At 43.5% G+C, this 22,911-nt stretch overlaps 1 protein-coding gene across 2 annotated transcripts in view; it reads left to right on the forward strand.

The window, feature by feature from the left end:
• Positions 1-22,611, forward strand: part of EIF2D (eukaryotic translation initiation factor 2D) — a 37,805-nt gene extending 15,194 nt beyond the window's left edge. Inside the window, exons 5-15 of one of the 2 annotated variants that reach the window (XM_006834063.1) lie at positions 3,908-4,015; positions 4,635-4,888; positions 5,401-5,518; positions 7,377-7,422; positions 7,834-7,937; positions 8,044-8,193; positions 8,511-8,600; positions 9,708-9,803; positions 15,144-15,264; positions 20,441-20,615; positions 22,411-22,611. In XM_006834063.1, coding sequence (XP_006834126.1) covers positions 3,908-4,015; positions 4,635-4,888; positions 5,401-5,518; positions 7,377-7,422; positions 7,834-7,937; positions 8,044-8,193; positions 8,511-8,600; positions 9,708-9,803; positions 15,144-15,264; positions 20,441-20,615; positions 22,411-22,481 — 1,333 coding nt within the window. In that variant the 3' untranslated portion in view covers positions 22,482-22,611. The remainder of the gene's footprint in view (positions 1-3,907; positions 4,016-4,634; positions 4,889-5,400; positions 5,519-7,376; positions 7,423-7,833; positions 7,938-8,043; positions 8,194-8,510; positions 8,601-9,707; positions 9,804-15,143; positions 15,265-20,440; positions 20,616-22,410) is intronic. The other variant, XM_006834064.1, reaches the window with a different exon arrangement.
• The last annotated feature ends 300 nt before the right edge of the window (positions 22,612-22,911 follow it).

Here is a 22,911-nt window from a genome sequence, read left to right on the forward strand (position 1 = left end):
AACAGATGGTGCTGGCAGAACTGGAAAATGATATGCAAAAGACTGAAACAAAACCTTCACCTCACACCTTATACAAAAACCAACTCAACATGGATTAAAGAGCTAAATGTGAATCCTGGGGTTATGAAGGCCCTCAATGAAAAAACAGGGACAAATGTGATGGCACTAATTCAGGGCATACACAGACTACAAAACATTTTGAAAACCACAGAAACCAAAGTAGACAAAATACATGATTGGGACATACTAAAAATTAAAAACTTATGTGCATCAAAAGACTTCACCAGAAGAGTAAAAAGGGAACCCACAGACTGGGAAAAAACCTTTTACAATGACACATCAGTCAAGGGACTCATTTCTAAAATATATAGAAAACTATACAACACCTCTACAAGAAAAAGACAAATAACCAATTAAAAAGTGGGCATAGGACATGAACAGACACTTCACCAAGGAAGAGATCCGCGCAGCCAACAAACATATGAAGAAATGTTCACGATCACTAGCCATTAGAGAGATGCAAATCAAAACAACAATGAGATATCTCACACCAACAATAACAGCAAAGATCAAAAAAGTAAAGGACAATAAATGCTGGTGGGGATGTGGAGAGACTGGGACACTGCTGCATTGCTGGTGGGACTGCAAAATGGCCCAACGTCTCTGGAAAGCAACATGGCGCTTCCTCAGAAGTTGCGAATAGAAATACCTTATGATCCAGCAATTCCTCTACTTGGTATTTACCCACAAGAAATATGAGCCACAACACGAGAAGATATATTATGCACACCAGTGTTTATAGCAGCACTATTTACAATAGCAAAAATATGGAGGCAGCCAAAGTGCCCATCAGCTTAAGAATGGATAAACAAACTGTGGTACATATACACAATGGAATACTATGCTACCTTGAAAAATAACAAGGAAGCTGCAAGTCACAGCTTAACATGGATTAACCTTGAGGACATTATATTGAGTGAAATTAGTGACAAAAGGAGAAATACTGCATAAGACCACTACTGCAAAAGACTAAGAAAAAGAACCCATACTAAAGGGGGCTGGATTATTTGCTGGTTGCTGGGATGTGGGGCTGGATTATTTGCTGGTGGGGTGGAGTTAGGGGAGGGAGGAGAAGATGGAGCACAGGGTAGGGAACAGACACAGGATAGTTTGGGTGCTGGGGAGGGGGGCAATATACAAGAAGGGAGAGGGGAATGGAAGGACAAAGCAGATGGGAGAATAATTAGGCAGGTTTGCATGGGCTAAGTGGGACAGAGGTAAATAATGATGTATGCACAACCTTGGAACAGCAGGGCTCTCGGATACAGAGATTAAGACAAGGTTGGAATGGGAAAAAGGGGGGAATAATGTTAATATGTTTGGCTAGCTTTTGAATCTTGGTTTTCCTTGCATTATAAAATAGACACTGGAAGGGGAGAGAAAGGAATAGCCAGAAACATCACCATAGAAAGCTTGTAAGTCCGTCTCCTGCCTATAACTGATTGGAACACCTAAAATGGGACTACAACGTGCCCAGTGAAGGAGGCTTCCTGCATAGCCTTTGCATTACATAAGACTATAGGTGGAAGCCTGAACCACATCCGGCTCTTCAGAGATGGGAAATTTCCACTTGAAAGGACGAGCAGACCAGCCTGGAGCAGGTAGAAGAACAGAATATACTTCTTGAAAGGAAGACCTACAGGAAAAATACAAAACAATATAGGCAGACTGACTGTTACTACAAGAACAAGCAAGTTGCTTGCCCAGGAGACATCAAGGCAAGTGGTCAGGTCCCCTCAGGGCAAACCCCCTTCCAAGACTAAGACTCAATGGGAATACACACTCTGTTTTGTGACCACACTCATCACCAATAAGGGGAAGTTAGGGGAAAACAGCAATGAAGCTGCAAGCTAAGCCCTACAATGTGCAATAGACCCCTGTGAACCTGGGTGGAGACCTGGTTGGCCAGCAGTGTGGCAAGACCTGGGGACTCTTGGGCCCAGAGTCAGTGACATAGCCACAGAGGACTAGAGTGGAGAGTGAAGCATCCAGCTGATAAGAAGAGAGGGCATAAGCACAAGAATACCCACACTTGCAGATAATATCCACTTGACCTGGCCTCAATGGCTGGATGATCAGAGCTCAACTAGAAGAAGAAAGAAGAGGAAAAAAAAGAGTAATCTGATACACTTTGATCAACTTGCCCTACACCTATGGATGCAGTAGCTCAAAAGAGGGAGCAAATCTTTACAGCGAGGATCATTCCCACCGACCTCAATATACAAAGTAGACAGGGATGACCAATTTGGATATTGGCTACCCAAAATGAGGTGGGGGTGGGGGTGCTACAAAGGCAAGAAGTGACTGGCTTACAAGCTTTCAAGTAAAAAAAAAAATGGTGTGCTGTTATTTTTCCTCTAGTATTCTATCTGAGCTGGGAGGAAATGGAACAAATGAGTATTTGGTCTCCTCAGTGTGGATGGGGATGGAGCCTAGATGTGGTTTTTGGCAAGGAGTAAGGGTGCAAGGGGATTCACAAACATTACAAGTCACGTTCACGTATGTTTTTGGGACTTTGGACTTCTTGAGTCATTGATCCTAATGGGGTTGGAAGGAAAGAGCCCTTTACTGAGAACGGGAGGAGAAGCCAGATTCAGAGTCTCAGTGGTGGAACTGACCTCTGGGATTCTAGTGAAGCTACCAGATTTAGCAAAACTTTTAAAAATTAGGTATTGGGAACTCTGCCCTTGAATCTTTTTCCTTGGACGCAGACAGTCTTGTGGGGTATGTGTTCCCCATTGTTAGTGAGCTGGACACCGAGCCATACAGATAGTAGGTGATCAGTGTTTGAGTAACTCTGGGTAGAAATGATTTCCTTGGGCTTTGGAAGTTGCTTTTGCCGTTGTGAAAACATGTACTTTTTAGCCAGAGAGTTATACGGAGTAAGGCCTGTTATAAAGAGCCAACTCAGATGGAACTTCTCTCTTTGACTGCAGTGTGTCTTTCCCACTCCCTTACGGATCCCACCCTTCAGCCTTATTAATGGAGTAGGAACTGCTTCCTTTCTGAAATGCCTTGTAGGATGGCCACACCTGATTAAAGTGTTTTGTTGTTGTTAAGTGCCGTTGAGTTCATGTTTTACTCATAGTGTACACATGTAACAGAATAGGATTGCCTCATAGGACGTTCTAGATTGTAATCTTTATGGGACTCCTGGTATGGTGCTATAGGATAAGCATTAGCCTATTAACCACAAGGTCAGTGGTTCAAACCCACCAACTACTCCTTGGCAACCCTATACAGTGTTTCTGTGACTCGAAACTGACTCGGCAGCACTTAACAACAACAACAACAACAATCTTTATGGGAATACATGGGAAGACCTTTCCTCCCGCAGAAGAAAAGGTAGGGGAGGTAATACATGTTTTTGGAATTAAAGAAAGGGAACTTTAAATATCCTTCTAAATGCTAGTGGGTCTAATTCATAATTGTTGCTGTCGTGAAGTGCCGTCAAGTCGGTTCTGGCCCATAGCGACCCTGTATAGGGTTTCCAAGGAGCGACTGGTGAGCTTGAACCGCCAAACTTACGGTTCAAAGCAACTTTGCAGTCCAGTGCATTAACCACAGTGCCACACCAGGAGTCTAAATTCAACTCATAATAGGAATAACATAAAGGCAGTAAGAGCAGCAGCAGATGAGTTACTTACATGGAAAGGTAACGTTTGGCCAGGGATTTTTGAAAGGAATACTTATAGATAATCTAGAGAAAATTGAGACTGGACTGAGTTTAGTTTTGTGATAAAAGTGGGTACTTCAGGTTTAGCCACAGAGCTCTTACCATGTTAGTGGAAAGGTGACTTGCTCGGATGCCCTTCCTGACCTTGGTCTCTGACCTCCTTCTTCTCAGAGCGCCCATTGCAGTTGGAGTTGCTGTCATGTCCACAGCTGAGATGCTGACTTCAGGCTTGAAGGGAAGGGGCATCTCTGTGCTCCACACTTACCAGGATCACTTGTGGTGGGTACACAGAAATCCATGTGTTTCAGGGCCTGAGGGTGGGGCTGGAGCACAGCTGGGGCCTGAGATTTGGAAGTGAGCGTTTTGGTCCCAGACAGGCCCTTATATAGGTTGCTGACTCTCAAGACTAATTTTTCACTAAATGTGGAGGGAGGGAAGAGTGTTTCTTTTGATATTTTTGTTTACTAAAGCGTTCTGTGCTCTTGTTACAATGCTTTTTTGAACAAACGGGTACTACACATGCTATGCAGGTCATATTATTTAATTCAAACTAGTTTTATGATTTTTAACTTCATGAAAGGGATACTTTTGGGGACTGCTCTTTGATGCCTTTTCTTTAATCTCTCTTTATCTCAGGGTGTGCATTAGTAGTAGTACTCCTTTGAGCTAGGGAGGAGGCAAGAATTATTTTTCCTATTTCAGGGATGAGGAAACTGAGGCATGTCACTTATCTGCACCCAGAGTTGAAAATGGAGTCGAGAAGAGAGCACAGGCTCTACTCTCGCAGTCTTCTTTCATGGTGGCTCTTACTATCTCTCAACTTGCAGTTGGTTCTTTCTGATGGGTTGGGAGTGTTATGGCTCTATTGCTTGGTATGTCTGACATGAGATTTTTCCAGGAAATCTGGAGACAAGTCCTCTCCACCTTGCATTGCTCCACTGACGGTGGATCCCCCAGATCTCGATGAAGAGAAGGGCTCTGTCCAGGTGGACCCCGCCCTACAGGAAGACATGAGGCGCCTGCATGTGAAGGGAGAGGAAGATGAGAATGGAGAGGTTCCTCAGCTGTGTGAGAAGTCCCAGTCAGAAGCTTCAGAAGATACCAGTGTCGGGGCTGTGAATCCAGATACGACAGGCAGTAAGACCCTTCAAGGTATAGCTTTGGGAACAGAAGGACCCGTCCCCCTCCTCTCAGTTTAGGAAACCGAGAGCTCTGCTGCTACTGACTGAAAGTGCGCTGCAGCTCTGAAACAGAAGGGGACTCCTTTGTATAGATGCGAGTGCTCCAACAGCCTGCTGACTTCCTGTCTGGGACTCTTCCCATATATGCCATGTCTCCCTGGGTACCCATCTGTACTTGCATTGGGGGTGTTTCCAGCTACTGAGCCCCCTAAAATTTCTTCTGGCTCCGACTTCTCTGAATGGCTCTGACAACTCTTCTAGCTTGTTGGGATTTTGTGGCTTGGTTCCTTTCCCGGGGCCAACAAAACACTCAGTGCTCAAGAAAGCCTAGGAGTTTTGGCACCTGGGAGTGGGTTCCTTCTGGAGTCCAGGAGGTGAGGAAGAGGATGGGACTGGGCAGCAGGGGAGTTTTCTGTTTGTACCAGGCAGTCTGCAGCCTTCAGGAAGGATGTGTGTCTTGTGTCTTTTTTTTTTTTTTTGCAGAGCAAATGGATAAACTCTTACAGCGATGCTTTTTGCATGCTTTGAAGAGCCGGGTCAGAAAGGCTGACCTGCCTTTGCTCACCAGCACCTTCCTTGGAAGCCACATGTTCTCCTGCTGGTATGGAAGGGACTGGTGTTGGGTGGAGACCAGGAACTGGGCATTGTTCTTGTTCCTGGAAGTAGGAGAGGATAGGGCTGATGGGGGGAATCGGTTGAGGGGCATGCTGTGGATATTGTGTGTGTCTGATTGCTCTAGGGCAGGGGTCAGTGGAAAGAGCAGAGTGGAGGGTTGATCTGTCAAATAAAATAGGTTCTGGGTTTTTGACACTTAAATCTTCCCCAGTAAAAGAATATCAAGGAAATGGAAGGTTATAATTTCTAGGACAAACCTTGGCTGTTCACAGAGGATTCAAGGGTCTCTGAACCTACCCATGCTGTGGTGGTTCTGGACTCCTGCTCATGAATCAGGCAGCATGTCCTTATAGGGTGTGTCTCAGGAACAGCCTAATTGAGTTCTAGCTGCTTCTAGAGCATTCAGTGATGTTGTTAAGCGGTGTCAAGTTTGATCCCACTCATAATGACCTTGTAGAATATATATGAGGAGCTGCTGGTGGGTTTGAACTACCAATCTTGTGGTTCGCAGCCCATTTGCTTTTCCTACAACATCACCACAGGACTCCAGAACATTCATGGTTAACACCAGTCCCTCTTCCCCAACTTCGCCTGAAAAGTAGATGGGTTAGATTAAATTATACCAGAGGCCTACACCCAACCCCCAAGACAGAGCACCAGGAAAGGCAGTGTTCCATGTAGACAGAACTTGAACTTTGAAGACAGGCCCTTCTAGGTATCTGAGCAGGGCAAACTTTAACTAGTCAGACTACTCTAATTTCCAATACTCAGAGATTTCTATAAAGATGAAGTAGTTTGACAGATAAGTATTTAATATAAACTTATTAAGCAGTTGCCTTTTGATTTTTGCCCTGGAACGGAACTCCTTCTTTTTGAGAATTTTGTCTGTGTTTTTTAAGTGACTTTAATATTACTCTTTTCCTGTTTGCTTGTGGGCTGAACATCCTGCACACATGTGGCATGTAGAGTGTGTTGGAATACTTGGTGACCTGTCCTAACCTTATTGGGTTGGAAGTAACTGATAAAGGAGGAGTGAGGCCTTTGGTCATGGAATATTCCCTAGGATAGAGATTCTTAACTTGGGCTGGGTTCTAGAAGACATCTCTGTGTTTCTCACTGCTGTAGTATGCCACATTTTGAGCGAAGATACAAGATCTGGGAAGAGGGAAATACCATTTTCATCGGACACCTTCCCCACAAAACTAATTCCTCCAAGGCTGGCATCAGCAAACGATTTTATGTTTCAAAGGCCAGATAATAAATACGTCTAGGCTAAGCAGACCATGATGTCTACTGCACCGACTCTCTGCTGTAGCTTGAACACAGCCATGGGTGGTGTTATCAATGAGTGGGCAGAGCCAGGCTGGGCCCACAGGATGTACTTTGCTGAACCATGCTCTAGGGCCTGGCTGCCCACAGTGGACTCCGTGTTGGAAGGTCCACCTTGAGGTAGAACTTTTGAGGCCATGCCATGTTGTCTAGTTTGAGAAGAATCGATGATGGAGAATGATGGGATGTTCTCTCACTGAGCTGCTCAATTATGATTGCCACTAGCCACATGTGACTACTTAATTAAGATGAAATCAAATACAGATTTCATTTCTTTAGCCACAGTCACCTGTAGCTAGTGGTTAGCATATGGGGAAGGTCAGCTAGAGAACCGTCCACCATCACAGAAAGCTCTAATGGACAGCGCTGACCTGGTGCCTCCTGGTCTGCATCCCTAGTCAATGCCACTTCAGGGCCGAGAGGTCTGGAATAATGGCTTCTCTTTGAAAGTGGGGAAGGAAGGCCTCACCACTACTTCTTTGCTAGCATAACTTGCCTTTTCTATCTGCCACCAGCCCTGAAGGACAACAACTGGATATAAAGAAGTCGAGCTATAAGAAGGTAAGCAGGCACCGTCTTTGCAGACTGACCCAAAGTCATGGACAGAGAGGAGGCACACATGACCAGAGGTGGTGGGGGGCGGTGGGGGGATGGCACTGGGGAAGCCCTGTCTGCAGGGCTCAGGCCAGACTGAAGCTTTTTATCCAGATAAAAGGAGGGGAAAAAGGAAACTTCCTGGTTTGGGCCAGGTACCCACTCCTCTCTGCTATGGCTTTTTTATACCTGACTGGAATCCCGAAAGGCTTACCGTCTTGGTTGTTGGTAGCTTCTCTCACCCCTCTCTCAGGGTGAGGGCCTGCCAGTCCCTCGTGTGATGAGGGCAGGGGCTGTCTTGTTGCCCTCCACGGTGTCTGCCTGGTCTCTGGCACATGGTAGGTGCGCAGTCCCTCCCACTGGCCCTCTCTCCCTTAGCTCTCTAAGTTCCTGCAGCACATGCAGCAGGAGCAGGTGATCCAGGTGAAGGAGCTGAGCAGAGGGGTGGAGAGCATCGTGGCTGTGGATTGGAAACACCCGAGGTGAGTACAGGCCCATCCCAAGCTCAGCAGGCACCTGGCTGGGGACTGGGGATTGCCTGGGAACTAGTGTAAAATGTGCTTTTCCTTTCCTTCTGCTCGGTTTTAGGATCACATCTTTCGTCATACCTGAGCTCTCCCCGGTCTCCCAGACTGTCCAGGAAGGTAGCAGGGACCAGCCCTACCACCCTCCACATATAAAACCCCTCTACTGTGTCCCAGCCAACATGACCCTACTCTTCCAGGAGTCTGGCCACAAGTGAGTTTTTTGGAGAGCAGCCCTTCTCTGCAGGGTCCTGACCCACAGTTCCTCTCCCTCTTCTTTCTTTCTCTCATCTCCAGTTTCAGGCCGCCTTCTCCTGGGAAGCTGCTCTGAATTAAATGGAACGAGCGAGTAGGTTTCTCCCTGTGCTACCTGTAACAGGTCTTCACTCTGTCCTGTCCCCCTCAGTCAGGAAATGGGAAGAAAACAGGTTGAATAGTCAAGGAACATGTCCTGCTGAGCAGGGAGAGAGTCTTGGTGTTCGCAGTCAGTCTCTGGCACAGCATGAACTAACCCTGCTCACTTCTCACTAGGAAGGGGAGCTTCCTCGAGGCCAGTGAGGTGCGAACAGTCATCATTAACTACGCGAAGAAAAATGACTTAGTGGATGCAGACAACAAAAAGTAAGTGCGTGAGGCAGAGAGCCATTGTTGGCCTTGTTCGGTATGAATCTAGCAGACAAATGCACATGTATGAAGGACCTCCAGGAGGGAGGGAGGGTAGAAAACCATGTGCCGTCAAGTCAGTGCCCACTCATATTGACCCTGCATAGGGTTTCCAAGGAGTGGTTGGTGAGCTTGAACCACCGAGTTTGCAGTTCAGACCAACCTTTAGGTCAAGCGCTTATCCTGTGGCAGAGTTACTGCTTAGGGCGTTCTGATTCATCTGTGTTGCAGACATTGACTCTAGACATATGTGCACATATGTCTATTACTAGTCTCCCAATGCAGATGCTATTGTGAGGCATAAAATGCAGGCTTATTTTTTAAATTTAAGTGACATCATTATAGCTGTTTGGTATTCTTGGCATTGTAGAAGTTCAACTCATGAATAAAGGGTTCCATTAATTTTCTTACTTTAAAAAGACATCCATATGATCAAAGAGTTTAGAACTTCTGGTCTAATCTAATACCTCATTTGATAGATTTCCTCCCTCCCCTATTATAGATCCTCCCCTCTTCCTAGCTTCTCTGAGACAGCCCAGGACTCTAATTGCCTGTGAGCTCATGGTCAGTTAGTAGCAGAACTTAATCAAGGATCCTGGTCTCCTGATTTAGCCCATCACACACAGTTGACTTCTTCTAGGAAAACTTGTGTGTGCCTCCTGTCCATATGTTGTTGTTATATGCTGTGGAGTTAGTTCTGACTCATAGCGACCCTGTACAGGGTTTCCAAGGCTGTAAATCTTTATGGGAGCAGAAAGCTTCACCTGTCCAAATTGTTATTGTTAAGTGCTGTCGAGTTGGTTCTGACCCATAGCAACCCTATACAGGGTTTCCGACGAGTGACTGGTGAGTTTGAACCGCTGACCTTGCAGTTCAAACGGCTTTGCAGTCTGGCGCTTAATCCACAGCACCACACAAGGACTCCCCACTTGTCCATATAGTGGTCCCATAATTGATTGTGACCCAAGTGAATATAAAAAACATAAAAAGAGATGAACCCCGAGTTGGCCATTGGATCAAAACAGGTGTGTATTACATTTCCTTCACATCTACTTTCCCATTTAGCTTCGTGAAGTTGGATCCCATCCTGTGTGACTGCATCTTGGAGAAAAATGAACAGCATGCAGTCCTGAAGCTCCCATGGGATAGTCTCCTGACCAGGTAACAGGTTGGGAACTTCTCTGTTCCCTCTCCTTAATATCTTTGTGTTGCATTGAACTCTAAATTGTCAATATCCTCGTCTCTGAAATTCTTTCCATAATCCATGCTGTGTGTAAATACAGCCTTGACTAATTCTTAAATTGGTACAACTTGAGTCAAAACAGCTTAGGAGAACATGAGAGGATGAAAAAAAAAAGGGATATTGATTAAAAATAATTTCAAAAAGATTTAGAAGCAAAATAAGGAGGTCGTCTTAGAGTCTTCAAAGGATAAATGTTTAATACTCCTTTTCTACAGAACCATAATTTAAAATGATTTCTATCAGGAGTAGGCAAACTATAGCCTGTGGACCAAATCTGTTTTATTGGAACACAGCCATATAAATTCAGGAATGTATTGTCTGTGGTTACTTTTGTACTCCATTGGCAGACTTGAATAGTTCCAGTAGAGACCAGATAATATATAAAGCCTAAAATATTTATTATGGCCCTTTAGGAAAAAGTTTGCTGATGCTAGTATACATGATTGTTGTTACATGCCATCGAGTCAGCTCCCATGCATAGCAACTTGGTTAGATAGCAGGTAGAAATTGCTTGTGGTAAAGTCAATTAATAATTGCGATGTGCCATAAATTGAAGCAGTCCTTGGAGGCATGAATTTTTTTTTCTTTAATGTTTTATTGTGAATTATTTGATAGTTTACATGGGAGAACATTAGTTTTACATTCATTCTATCATATATCATCTCATTGCCATGGTTACAATCCCCTCCATGCAATCCTTCCCCATGTACCCCCCAGGTCTTCAGCACACAGCTCTCCCTCTCTGGATCTAAAGTCTCCAGCTGCTCCATCGTTCCACGTCATCATCTCTGGCTCCATTTCAGGCATCACTGCTTCTCTGGGTAGGGTCCTGCTCCCTGCTCTTCTCCCTTGATGGTCCTAGGGACCTCCACTCCTAGACTGAAAAGTTAATCACTCCCTCCTTGCTTTAAAACGTCTACGTTTACATTTCCGACCCTCACAATCAGTCCTGATAACAATTATTCACTGTTGTATCACAAGAGCCCCGTCTGCATTTCGTTGCATTAGCCCCGCCTAGTCAGATTGAGTACTACTCACTGGAGATTCTACCTTCCTCCAGGCCCTCTGGAGGCATTAATTTTTGAGACAGGTAGAATAGCCTTCACACAGCAGACTGGCCAGACTCTCAGAAGACAGAGGCCATTGGGCAGCCTCCCGGGGCTTAAGTCACTCATGTTCCTTCTCTGTATCACTGGGTCTCAACCTTGATTGTAATTTGGAATCATCTGGAGAGCTGTAAAAATATCTCTACCTGGAAGCAGTGACTCCAGAGATGGAGGCAGAGACGATGACGTTGAGAGATGGAGCAGCTGGGGACTCTAGACCCAGAGAGGGAGAGGGCTGTGTGCTGATGACAGGCTTGCAGGGTATACCCTTTGGTTGGTTGATGATGCATGGAGGGGATTGTAACCATGGCAATGAGATGATATACGATAGGATGAATGTAAAGCTAATGTTCTCCCATGTAAACTCACATAATTCACAATAAAACATTCCAAAAAAAAAATCTCTGCCTGGATCCTACCTCCAGAAATTCTTATTTAATTGGTCTAGAGTTGATATAGGTAATTAAAATTATGATGTGTAGCCAGACCAATAAATATCCTGAAGATAAGTGGAGAAAAAAATTAAAGCTGTCAGTGATTTCATTTTGTCTGGATCAACAATCAGTGGCCATCAAGTAGAGGTTAGGAAACCGAACAGTGTATTTCATTGAACACATTTGTGGTAAGGAACCTTTTGTGTTAAAAATCCAAGGTATCACTTTGATGACTAAGGTGAAGCTGACATAAAACATGGTCTTTTCAACAGCTTCATGCATGTGGAAGGTAGACAGAAGAAGAATGGGTGCATTCAAATTGCGGTGTTAGCAAAGACTATTGAATATACCAAGGACTGCCAGAAGCACAAATAGACCAGTCTTAAAATAAATACAACCAGAATTCTTGCTCCTTACAAGCAAGGATTGCAAGACTTCGGCTCACTGAGTTTAAAGTGTTGTTGAAGTTAAGTGCCGTCCTTCTGGCAGTCGATGGTACTTTAGATATTCTTTGCCAACGTTATACTTTAAATGCGTCAATTCTTTTACAGTCTTCTTTATTTGTTATCCAACTTTCACATGCTTATGAGGCGACTGAAAATAGCTTGGCTTGGGTCATGTGCACTTTAGTCCTTAAACTGACATCTGTGCTCTTGAACACTTTAAATATGTCTCTTGCAACAGATTTGTCTAGCAATTCATTTGATTTCTTGACTGCTGCTTCATGACTGTTGATTGTGAATTCAAGCAAAATGAAGTCTTTGACAATTTCAATCTTTTCCCCATGTATCATGATGTTATGTATTGGTCTAGTTGCAAGGATTTTTTTGTTTGCTTTACACTGAAGTGCAATAAGTTTGGGGAAAGGCTATATCCCTAATACACACCTTTCCTGATTTTAAACCATTGAGTATCTCCTTGTTCTGTTGTAACAACTGCCTCTTGGACTATGTACAGGTTCCTCATGTGCACAATTAAGTGTTCCAGAATACTCATACTTCACAATGTTATCCATAGTTTGTTGATCCACATAGTTTATGATCCACACAGTCCAGTGCCTTTACATGGTCAATAAAGCACAAGTACACATCTTTCTGGTATCCTCTGCTTTCAGCCAAGATCCTTCTGATGTCAGTATAGATACCCCTCATTCCATATCCTCTTCTGAATCATGCTTACATTTCTGGCAGCTACCTGTTAGTGTACTGCTACTCTCATTTTTAATTTTATCTCCAGCAAAATTTGCTTGCATGTGGAATTAATGGTATTGTTCAATGGTTTCTGCATTCTGTTGGGTCACCTTTGTTTGGAATGGGCACAGATGTGGATCTGTTCCAATCAGTTAGTCAGGTCAACTGTCTTCCGATTTGACATAGATCAGTAAGCCCTTCTAGTGCCTCATCAGCTTGTGGAAAGATTTCAATTTGTATTCCATTAATTCCTGGAGCCCTGTCTTCCATTACTGCCTTCAGTGCAGTTTGGACTAATTCTTTCAGTACCATCAATTTTTGATCATCTGGTACCTCTTGAAATGCCTGAACATCAACCAGTTATTTCTGGTACAGTGACTCTGAATGTTCCTTCCATCTTCTTTTGATTTGAACTACTCACCCTATGGTCAGCAGCTTGTAATCCACTATGCTACCAGAGCTGCTTTTTGATGTTTCTAGTGTTATTCAATATAGAATCTTTCAGTTCTTTCAACTTGAGAAATGCTGAGCATGTTCTTCCCTTTTGGTCTTTTAACTTCAAGTCTTTGCACATTTAATGATAATACTTGATTTTGTCTTCTTCAGCTGCCCTTTGAACTTTTCTGTTTGGCTCTTTTACTTCATCATTTCTTCAGTCACTTTAGCTTCTCTATTCTCAAGAGCAAGTTTTAAAGTCTCTTCTGACGTCCACTCTGGTCTTTTCTTTTTTTTCCTATCCTTTTCCTGTCCTTTTTCTTTCTGTATGTTTGATGTTCTTGATGTCATCCTACATCCTGGTCTTCGGTCATCAGTGTCTAATGTGTTCTTGAGATGGTTTCTAATTCAGGTGGGATATGCTCAAGGTCCTATTTTGGTTCTCATGGACATGTTTTCATTTTCTTCAGCTTCAGCCTAAACTTGCATATGAGCAGTTGATGGTCTGTTCTACAGTCTTCCCCAGCCTTGTTTTGGCTGATGATATGGAGCTTTTTCATTGTTTCTTTTCACAGGTGTAGTAAGTTTGATTCCTGTGTATTCCATCTGGTGAGGGTCAGGTTTATCGTTAACTTTTATGTTGTTGTCAAAAGGTATGTGCATTGAATAAGTTGGTGCTGTTGTTATTAGCTGATATTGAGTTGGCTCTGACTCATAGTGAACCTGTGCATAGCAGAATGAAACACTGCTGGCCTTGATGGGGTCTGCCTCTTTTTCACTGACCCTCCACTTTTCCAAACATGGTATCCTTTTCTAGGGACTGGTTCTTCCTGACAATATGTCCAAAGTATGAGAGACAAAGTCTCACCATCCTTGCTTTAAGGAGCATTCTGGTTGTACTTCTAAGATAGATTTATTTGTTCTTCTGTCATTCTATGGCATTTTCAGTATTCTTTGCCAATACCATAATTCAAATGAATGATTAAAAAAAAAAAGACCGATACCAGTCCATTTGAGTTCACTAGAGTCTAGGATGTTGATCCTTATGCATTCTATTTCACTTCTGACAACTTTTAATTTTCCTAGATTCATACTTCGTACATTCCAATTCTGATTATTTGTGGATGTTTGCGGCTGTTTCTTCTTATTTTGAGTTGTGCTCCATTAGCAAATGAAGGTCCTGGAAGTTTAACTCCATCCACATTATTAAGGTCAAGTCCACTTTGTGATGGCAGCTCTTCAACCCGAGGGCCTCATCTCCCAGCACTGTAACTGACAATATGCTGGTACTACTCATAATGTTTTCGTTTTCTGCCACTATATGTTATAGTGTTCTGCTGCTCTTCATGAGGTTTTTAGTGGCTAGTCATTCAGAAGGGGTCCACTTCTCCACTGATACCCTCCACCACGGGTGACCCTGATGGTATTTAAAATACAGGTGGCCTAGCTTCCAGCATCACAACAACACACAAGCCAGCACATTACGACACGGACGTGTCATTAGGAAAGACCAATTGCTATAAAAGAGCATCATGGGACATAGAGAGATGGAGCGGCTGGGAATTCTAGACCCAGAGAGGAAGAGGGGCTGTGTGCTGATGACCAGGGTGCAGGCTTGTAGTGTATACCCTTTGGTTGGTTGATGGAGGGGATTGAAACTATAGGATGAATGTGAAGCTAATGTTCTCCCATGTAAACTATCACATAATTCACAATAAACTATCATGTAATTCACAATAAACTATCACATAATTCACAATAAAACATTTTTTAAAAAAAGAGCATCATGGTTGGTAAAGCAGAGGTCATGAAAATGGGGGACACATTCACTGAAATGGATCAACACTGACCAAAACAATGGGTTCAGACATGGCAACGATTAGGAGGGTGGCAGAGGACCGGGCAGCGTTTCATTCTGCTATGTATGAAGTTGCCATAAGTCAGAACTGTCTCGGTGGTGTGCAGCCAATACTGTGAGCCCCTGCCCTGCAAGACCAGCTTATACCTATGGGCTTGAGGGTTGTGGGTCATGAGTAAATGGGGACTCCATCATCTGGCTTTGTCAGTCTTCCTCACTAACTCCCTTCTTGCAGATGTTTGGAGAAACTACAGCCTGCCTACCAAGTGGTCTTCCCTGGACAAGAGCCCATTGTGAAGAAAGGGAAGATCTGTCCAATTGACATCACCCTTGCACAGAGAGCTTCTAATAAAAAGGTAATTTTTAAAGCCACAATGTTTGAGGATGATGATTTCATGTTACTGAATGTGAACATGATCGGAGGTGTTTACATTGGCCTCAAACAGCCATACTTATGTGACTGGGCTGGGCCCACTTCGCCCTCTAGGATTTTGTGTTTGGAAACTTGCTGAAGCATGTTTCCAAAAGTTAACAAGGTTTTCTTTTTCTTCTCAGAACTGTGTTATGGACTTTCAGCTCTTAAAAATCCTATTACCTCTTGGGCTTTGTTCAAGCAAAATAACTTGTAAATAATTGCAGAAAGATCTGAGAATAGTTAGCCTGGCAACAAGAAGTCCTAGGAAACAAATTACATCTACTCTATAATGTGAACAGCGGTCCCCTTGAAAGGGAGTACACTTATTTTGTATGCTTAAGAAGACAGACTAGGATTTATTGTAGTTAAGTGTCATTGAGTCTGTTCCGACTCATAGCCACCCTGTATAGGGTTTCCAAGGATCAGCTGGTGAGTTTGAAATGCTGACCTTGTAATTCAAACTGACTTTGCAGTCTAGTGCTTTATCTCACAGTGCCACAGCATGACTCCCAACTTGGATTTGTTGTTGTTGTTAAGTGTCATTGAGTCAGTTCTGACCCATAGTGACTCTGTATAGGGTTTTCAAGGAGTGGCTAGTGAGCTTGAACCACCGATCTTGCAGTTCACACCAACTTTGTAGTCCAGTGCATTAACCCACAGCACAACAACTAGTATTTAGTGGGTGTACATTCCAGTCAGACACATTTTTCCTTCCTTGCTGGTGTTAGTGTTTACTTTATAGGCCCGTCTACTATCTGGCTGAGAGATGACCTCCAGTAGTGTCTTCAGTTTCAGGTTAAAGGGAAAGAGTTTCCAATGTCCTAACAGTCCGGTATGTCTGGTGTTTTCTATGAATTATAGTTTTGTTCTGCTTTTGGGTCCCTGATGTGAGCAGTCAGTGGTGGTAGCCACTGGTTTAGAGAAGACTGTGGTTCGTATGGCTGTATGCACTGTAGACTCATTGAGTCTTGGGTTTCCTTCCTTCCCTTTGGCTTCAGATGAAGAGAGACTAATAGATGGTCACTCACAGCTTTTAAAACCCTGGGCACTATTCTCCAAGTTAGAATGTAGAGCATTATCTGTATGAACTTGGTTATGCCAGCTGACTTAGTGGCCCCCCAAAGTGTGGTCCTGTGCCTTAAAACCCAGTAATCCAGTCCCATGAAGCATTTGGATATACCTAGCAAGTTTCCTGGTATAGCACGGTAGGGTAAGCACTGGATTGCTCACCATAAGGTCGGTGGTTCAAACCCACCAGCTGCTCCTCAGAACTCTTATAAGTCAAAACGGACTTAACAGCGCTTAACAACAACAAAGGAAATTTCCATAACTGTTTCCCTCTATTATATATTTGAATATATATGCAGCATATGTAAGTATTTATTTAAGAGGGAACTTCAAAATGTTTGTGGAAAAATTCCATTATCTTTTAATTCCATTTTTCCTTGAACTTTTGGAATATCCCTCTTATAGATGCCCACAACTCTGTCTACATATGTTGTTGTTGTGATGTGCCGTGGAGTTGGTTCTGACTCATAGCGACCCTCTACAGGGTTTCCAAGGCTGTAAATCTTTACAGGAGCAGAAAGCCTCTTTTTTCTCCCACTGAACAGCTGGTAGTTTCGAACTGCTGACCATGAGATTAGCAGGCCGATTCGTAATCACTACGCTACCAGAGTTCCTTGTCTATCTACATCTACATATTGCATAAACTCCCACATCAACCCTGTTGTAGTAGAATTATACCTGTTATAGCATTTAGCAGAAACAAAACGAAACTCCCTGCCATTACAGCCAGTGATCCTGTGGCATTTACCATCGCTGTCCTTTATTCTTGCATGCCTCTCAGTGTCTTCCTTTACCTTGGTCATATTGTGCTGCCTTCCTTCGGATGGTGTGTTGTCTTCCTTCACCAGAATTAACACCTGTATTAGCTAGTTACCGAGTCTCCCTTTTTCTCTGTACCATCCCTGGTGACCATTAAAGAAAGTTGCTCTCTGTGTATAAACTTAACTCTTTACTTCATAAAAGTGGTTTCATACTATATTTGTCCTTTCGTGATTGATTTCACTCAGTGTGTTGTTTTCCAGATCCATCCATGTTGTTTCATGGACTCATCTTTACTGTTTATCATGAGGCACTATTTTATTTTACAGTATGCATGTGCCACATTTTGGTTCTTCAGTTTTCTGTTGGTGGATGTTTAGGTTGTTTCCATTTTTTTGCTGTTGTGACTAACGCCGCAGTGAGCACGGCTGAGCGTGAGTCTGTTTGTGCCACAGCGTTGATTGCTCTAGGACGTACATCTAGATTGCTGGATCATATGGTACTTCTGTTTATAGCTTTTAGAGTACATATGCCATTTCCTGATCCCATCATTAGTGCATAAAAGTTCCAGTCTCCTCACAACCTCTCCAGCATTAGCTGTCTTCTGTTTGTTTTTTGCTCAGTGCCATTTCTATAGGGATGAGATGGAATCTCAGTTTTGATCTAGAATTCTCTAGTGATTAATGATTGTGAACTTCGCTTCATGTGTTTATTAGTTGCCTGACTGTCTCTTTGAAGTTTATATTCATGTGCTTTACACACTCTTTATTGGTTTTAGTGTTTCTTTACTGTTAAAATATTAAGGTTTCCTATGTATTTTAGAGATTGTTGTTAAGTGCTGTTGAGTCAGTTCCGACCCATAGTGACCCTATATCGGGTTTCCTAGGAACGACTGGTGAGTTTGAACTACCAACCTTGCATTTCAAACTGACCTAGTGGTCAAGTGCTTATCCTACAGTGCCACACCAGGACTCCATTTTAGAGATCGGTCCCATGCTCAATATATCATTGCCAAAAATGTTTTCCTAGTCTAATTTTTCTTTTGCTCTTTTGGTAAAGTTTTTTTATGAGCATGGTGGTGGTGGTGGTGGTGGTGTTCCAACTGATAGCGTCCCTGTATAGGGTTTCCGAGGCTGTAAATGTTTTTGAGAGCAGGACGACTCATCTTTCTCTGGAGGAGTGCCTAGTGGACTCAAATTGCTGACCTTGCAGTTAGCAGCCCAGCGTGCAATCTACTATGCTACCAAGGCTCCTGGATTTTAGATGATCTAATTTATCGTCTGTTGTTTGTGTATTTTCAGTTATATTTGGTGATCTATTTGTGCCATAAGTTAGGAGCCCTAGCTTTGTTCCTGTTATCTTTCAGGCACTTCATCGTTTCATTAGATCTGTGATCATTTTTGTGTTAGTGCTTGTGTATGGTGTGAGGTATGGATCTTATATATTCCTTTCTCTGCAAATGGATATCCAGTTGGTTCAGCACCCTTTGTAAAGAGACTGCCTCTTCCCCATGAAAGTCTAACCCAACCCTTTGTGGAAGCTCAGCTGTCCGTAACTGCTTGGGTTTACTTCTGGGTTTTCAACTCTACTATTCTATTGAACTATGGTGTCTGTCATTGTATACTGAATATATATATATATGTATATATATTGCCTGAGTTTCCTTACATTAAAAATGAAGGTAATACCTACGTCTTAGGGTTTTGTGAGAGTCCATGAAGGACTCCACATGGGTGAGCACTTAGAACAGTACTGGCAGATAAGCGTTCAAAATGTCAACAGTAATTATAACCTTAAAGATGATTAGCAGTAGCCACTCTTCATGCATTTTAAATTATATGACGAGCACTGTACTAAGCAGTTTCTGTGTATGAGTTGTTATTGTTGTGAAGTGCCGTCGAGTCGATTCCGACCCATAGTGACCTTCTACAGGGTTTCCGAGGAGCAGCTGGTGAGCTTGAACCACCAGTTCAAACGGCTTTGCAGTCTGGAGCATTAACCCATAGCGCCACACCAGGACTCTGTGTATGAGAGTGCATTAAAAAAATATTCATGGAAAAATTATCTTTTCATTGTTTTTTTTTTTTTTATGAACTTTTTGAATTCCCCTTGTATATTTGTTTACTTGAACTTGTTTTATATTTTATAATTTTAAATTGTTTTATAATGACAATTAGAATTGTCCAGAATTGAAATTGTACATCAAAATTGGTGCTTCATAAAATAGTGAATTATTTCCGGGAAGTTTTCAAGCAAAGATTAGGTGACCATTTATTGGGGGGGGTGGATATGATTTCATCCTTGCATCAGGTAGGAGATTGGCATAGATATGACCCCTCATTTCCTACTTATTCTAATTTATCTGCATTTGGAGTCCCTTGACATTATTTGGAGCCTTGAAGACTTTATTGATAGCAACCCTCCCAGCCACCCCGATGGTAACCTTTTATTCTCTCTACTCATGAATGAAAGAAAACTTGTTTTAAGGCAAAGGAAAGAATTATGCTTTGTTAGAAGCATTTATATTTTACTTTCTTACCTCGAAGTCACACACTTATTTGTGATGTTAATGAGCAAGAGAAAAAATGCATGTGCTGATTGCACACCTGTTGATTATGCTAATTTACTTTTTAGTGGTGATAATGCTTTTGTTCTTAGGCTTAAAGAGCCCTTATCTTTTAGAGATTACCTGGAAATACATTTACAGATGAAGTGATCTGATGTCTTTGCTATAAAGTAATAGAGGAACAAGGTGTGGTTGGGATATGGATAAATCAAGGTTGACCAAGAGTTCATAATTGTTGAGACTAGATAGATGGTGGCTACATGAGGGGGTTATTATATTATTCTATTGTATTTTTATTTTAAATTCCCCATTGTAAAACATTTTTTTAAAGTATGTGTGATATTGGCTGGGATATCTAATCAGGAGTCCTGGTGTAGTGCTGTAGGATAAGCACTTGACCGCAAAGGTCAGTTTGAACTGCAAGGTCAGAGGTTCAAACCCATCAAGTCGCTCCTTGGAAACCCTATACAGGGTTACTATGAGCTGGAACCGACTTGACGGCATTTAATAACAACAACAATCTAACACATATATTGGGTGGGGTACACTGACTTAACTTAGAAATGCAGAGGTAAATTATTTAAATGAAAAGGTATCATTATTATAGGCATGGTGAACCATCAGAGAACATAGAGGTAGCTTGTCTAGAAGGCCTTGGGCAGCGCCGTAGAAGGGAGGGACCTGTGTTCTGCACCCACCGTCTGACCTCTGTCCCCACTCTCAGGTGACTGTGGTGCGGAACTTGGAGGCCTATGGGCTAGACCCGAGCTCGGTGGCTGCCATTCTCCAACAGCGGTGCCAGGCGAGCACCACCGTGTCTCCTGCCCCTGGGACCAAGGACAGCCTGCAGGTGCAGATTCAGGGAAACCAGGTTCACCACGTCGGCCGGCTGCTGCTCGGTGAGTGCCCCTCAGAGAAGAAGAGGCACTGGTCTGGCTGGCAAGATCTTCCTGCCAACTCGCCTAAGTCCAGTTGTCATGACACTGCTTCATTATTACAGACATAGGAGCTTCTCAGTGGGAGAAAGATGAGGCTTTCTACTCCCGTAAAGATTTACACCCTCGGAAACCCTGTACAGGGTCGCTATGGGTCAGAACTGACTCGACGGCATTTAACAACAACAGGAGCTTCTCAGAGTTAGAGGGAGAATGCAATGAAAAGATCATGGAATTTTCCCATTAACTTGGTTAAGCTCCTCATGTCATTTTCACCAGGTTCTATCCCAGACTCTGCAGTCCTGGGGGGGCCATGGGATGGGGGCTCTTCTCATCTCCCAGATGAGGGAAGTGAGAGGGTAAGGACATGCTGCTGCCAGGTAGCAAGAGGTGGAGTCTGTGTTTGGGCCACGTCCTCTGACAACCCCCCACTCCCTCCAACCCCCATTCAGAGCTCTCTCCACCATACGAGTAATAAAGTACCTTTCTTCCTGAGCTTCCCTTTACAGACACTTGTTGAACATCTCCACTGTGCTAGGCACCTTGCTGGGCTTGATCCTAACGACACTGTGGAACGATTAGCTCAGTTTTGCAGATGAGGAAACTGAGGTCGAGAGAGGTTCAGTAACTTGCCCTGAACTCGTCTGTTGAGTGCTTGCAGCTGGGCTCTGAACAGCACGTTGTCAGACTCCGTAGCTTGAGTTCTTTTCACCAACCCCAGTCTCCCAGCCTGTACTTTGTCCTCAGTATAAACTGTCCTCCACATCTCTGCCTGGGTCAGCTTTCTAAAACAAATGTGGTCACATCAGTCCCTCTCAAAAACGTTGTTTCTTCCATGCTTTCAGAATCAATCCCTAAACTCCCTAAGCAGCCCCCTTTCCATTGTGTCTCGGGCGGGCCTAGGCCATGCTGCTCTCCCTCAGGCTCCCAGATCTCTCATGTGCACCCTCACATGCACACGTCTGCTTGGGCCCTTCCCTCCCCTAGTGCTCTCCACATGTGCCAGAGTCTGCCTGATCCTAAAGAATCATTGGCCCAGCTCAGGAGTCCCATGAAGCCAACCTTAAAACATGTCTCACTTTTCCTGTGTTCCCCTAAACTAGCGCTTAAAAAATTGCTAACATAGCCCTTTTCAGTAATGTTTTTCTTTTTGGTTTTGTCTGCAGCAGAGTTAATTTTCCCTGATGTCTGAACCCCATGTTAAACTCAGCTCCTTGAGGGCACAGACTGGCCTCATTCGCCCTCCTTTTCTCAGTCTCAGTGCCTGACACGTTGTAAATGCTCACTTAGCATATTCGGTGTGGCCCAAGGCAGGACCCACAATTTAAGGTTTAGCTCCTTTCTGAGTACTCCAGTCAGGTGCTGAGAAGCAATACAGAGGAACAGAGAAGTATACATGGTTGAACCTAGGCATATATACCTACGGTCTCTCAGGAGAACACTATAAATGTCTGCGTTACACCTAAGGAGTGGTTATCACGGCAGAAATTGCCAAAACACCTCCGTCTTGAGGTACAGAGAGAAGTAGCCCCCTCCTTCCCTGAGGAGCCGAGTTTAGAGGAACGCAGGGAATGGCTTGACAGCAGGCATGAGCCCCCTGTAAGGCTGCGATGGGCTAGGAGGTTAGCTGTACAGAATGGTGGCCTGTGGGACCAGGGCCACTGAGTGAGGTGATAAGGCCAGGGTTGGAGGGTTGGAGAGGCAGCAGGATGGGGATCTGGGGTGTTCCATTGAGGGGTTTTCTGCTGTTTAATTGCAGAGGAATATCAACTCCCTCGAAAACACATCCAAGGCCTCGAAAAAGCCCCCAAACCGGGCAAGAAGAAGTGACAGACATACTTTATGCGGTGGATCCAGTAGAAATCCAAGCTTGGGGCTGTTAATTTATATGTGCGTTTTCAGCTTTTGCAAATAAGAAATATAATTCTTTACCAAAAATAAATTTTTATTAAAACCTAAATCTGGTTTCCTTTTTGTTTCCTCCACTTAGCTGAAATGCTGCACTAAGTTTCAAAGCCAGAAGCATTTTAAATCGACAGTGAAGTGCCTTTTCCATTCGTGTGGTTTTAATGATTTAGTTCCTCCCAGAGCTTTCAAAGCAGGACAGCCACTTCTCAAGTTCAGGCAGATGGGTTTTCCTGTTTTTAAAGCATCTCGACCAACTATTCCATAGCCTCTTGCTCATCTGTTCCTTCTAAGTAATTAACCCCCAAGCCAAAAATAGTTCCTTCATGTCTCTAAAGGGTTATTCAGATAGGAG

This window comes from Chrysochloris asiatica, unplaced genomic scaffold, assembly GCF_000296735.1.
Source record: "Chrysochloris asiatica unplaced genomic scaffold, ChrAsi1.0 scaffold00009, whole genome shotgun sequence".
In the NCBI taxonomy this organism is placed as follows: domain Eukaryota; kingdom Metazoa; phylum Chordata; class Mammalia; order Afrosoricida; family Chrysochloridae; genus Chrysochloris; species Chrysochloris asiatica.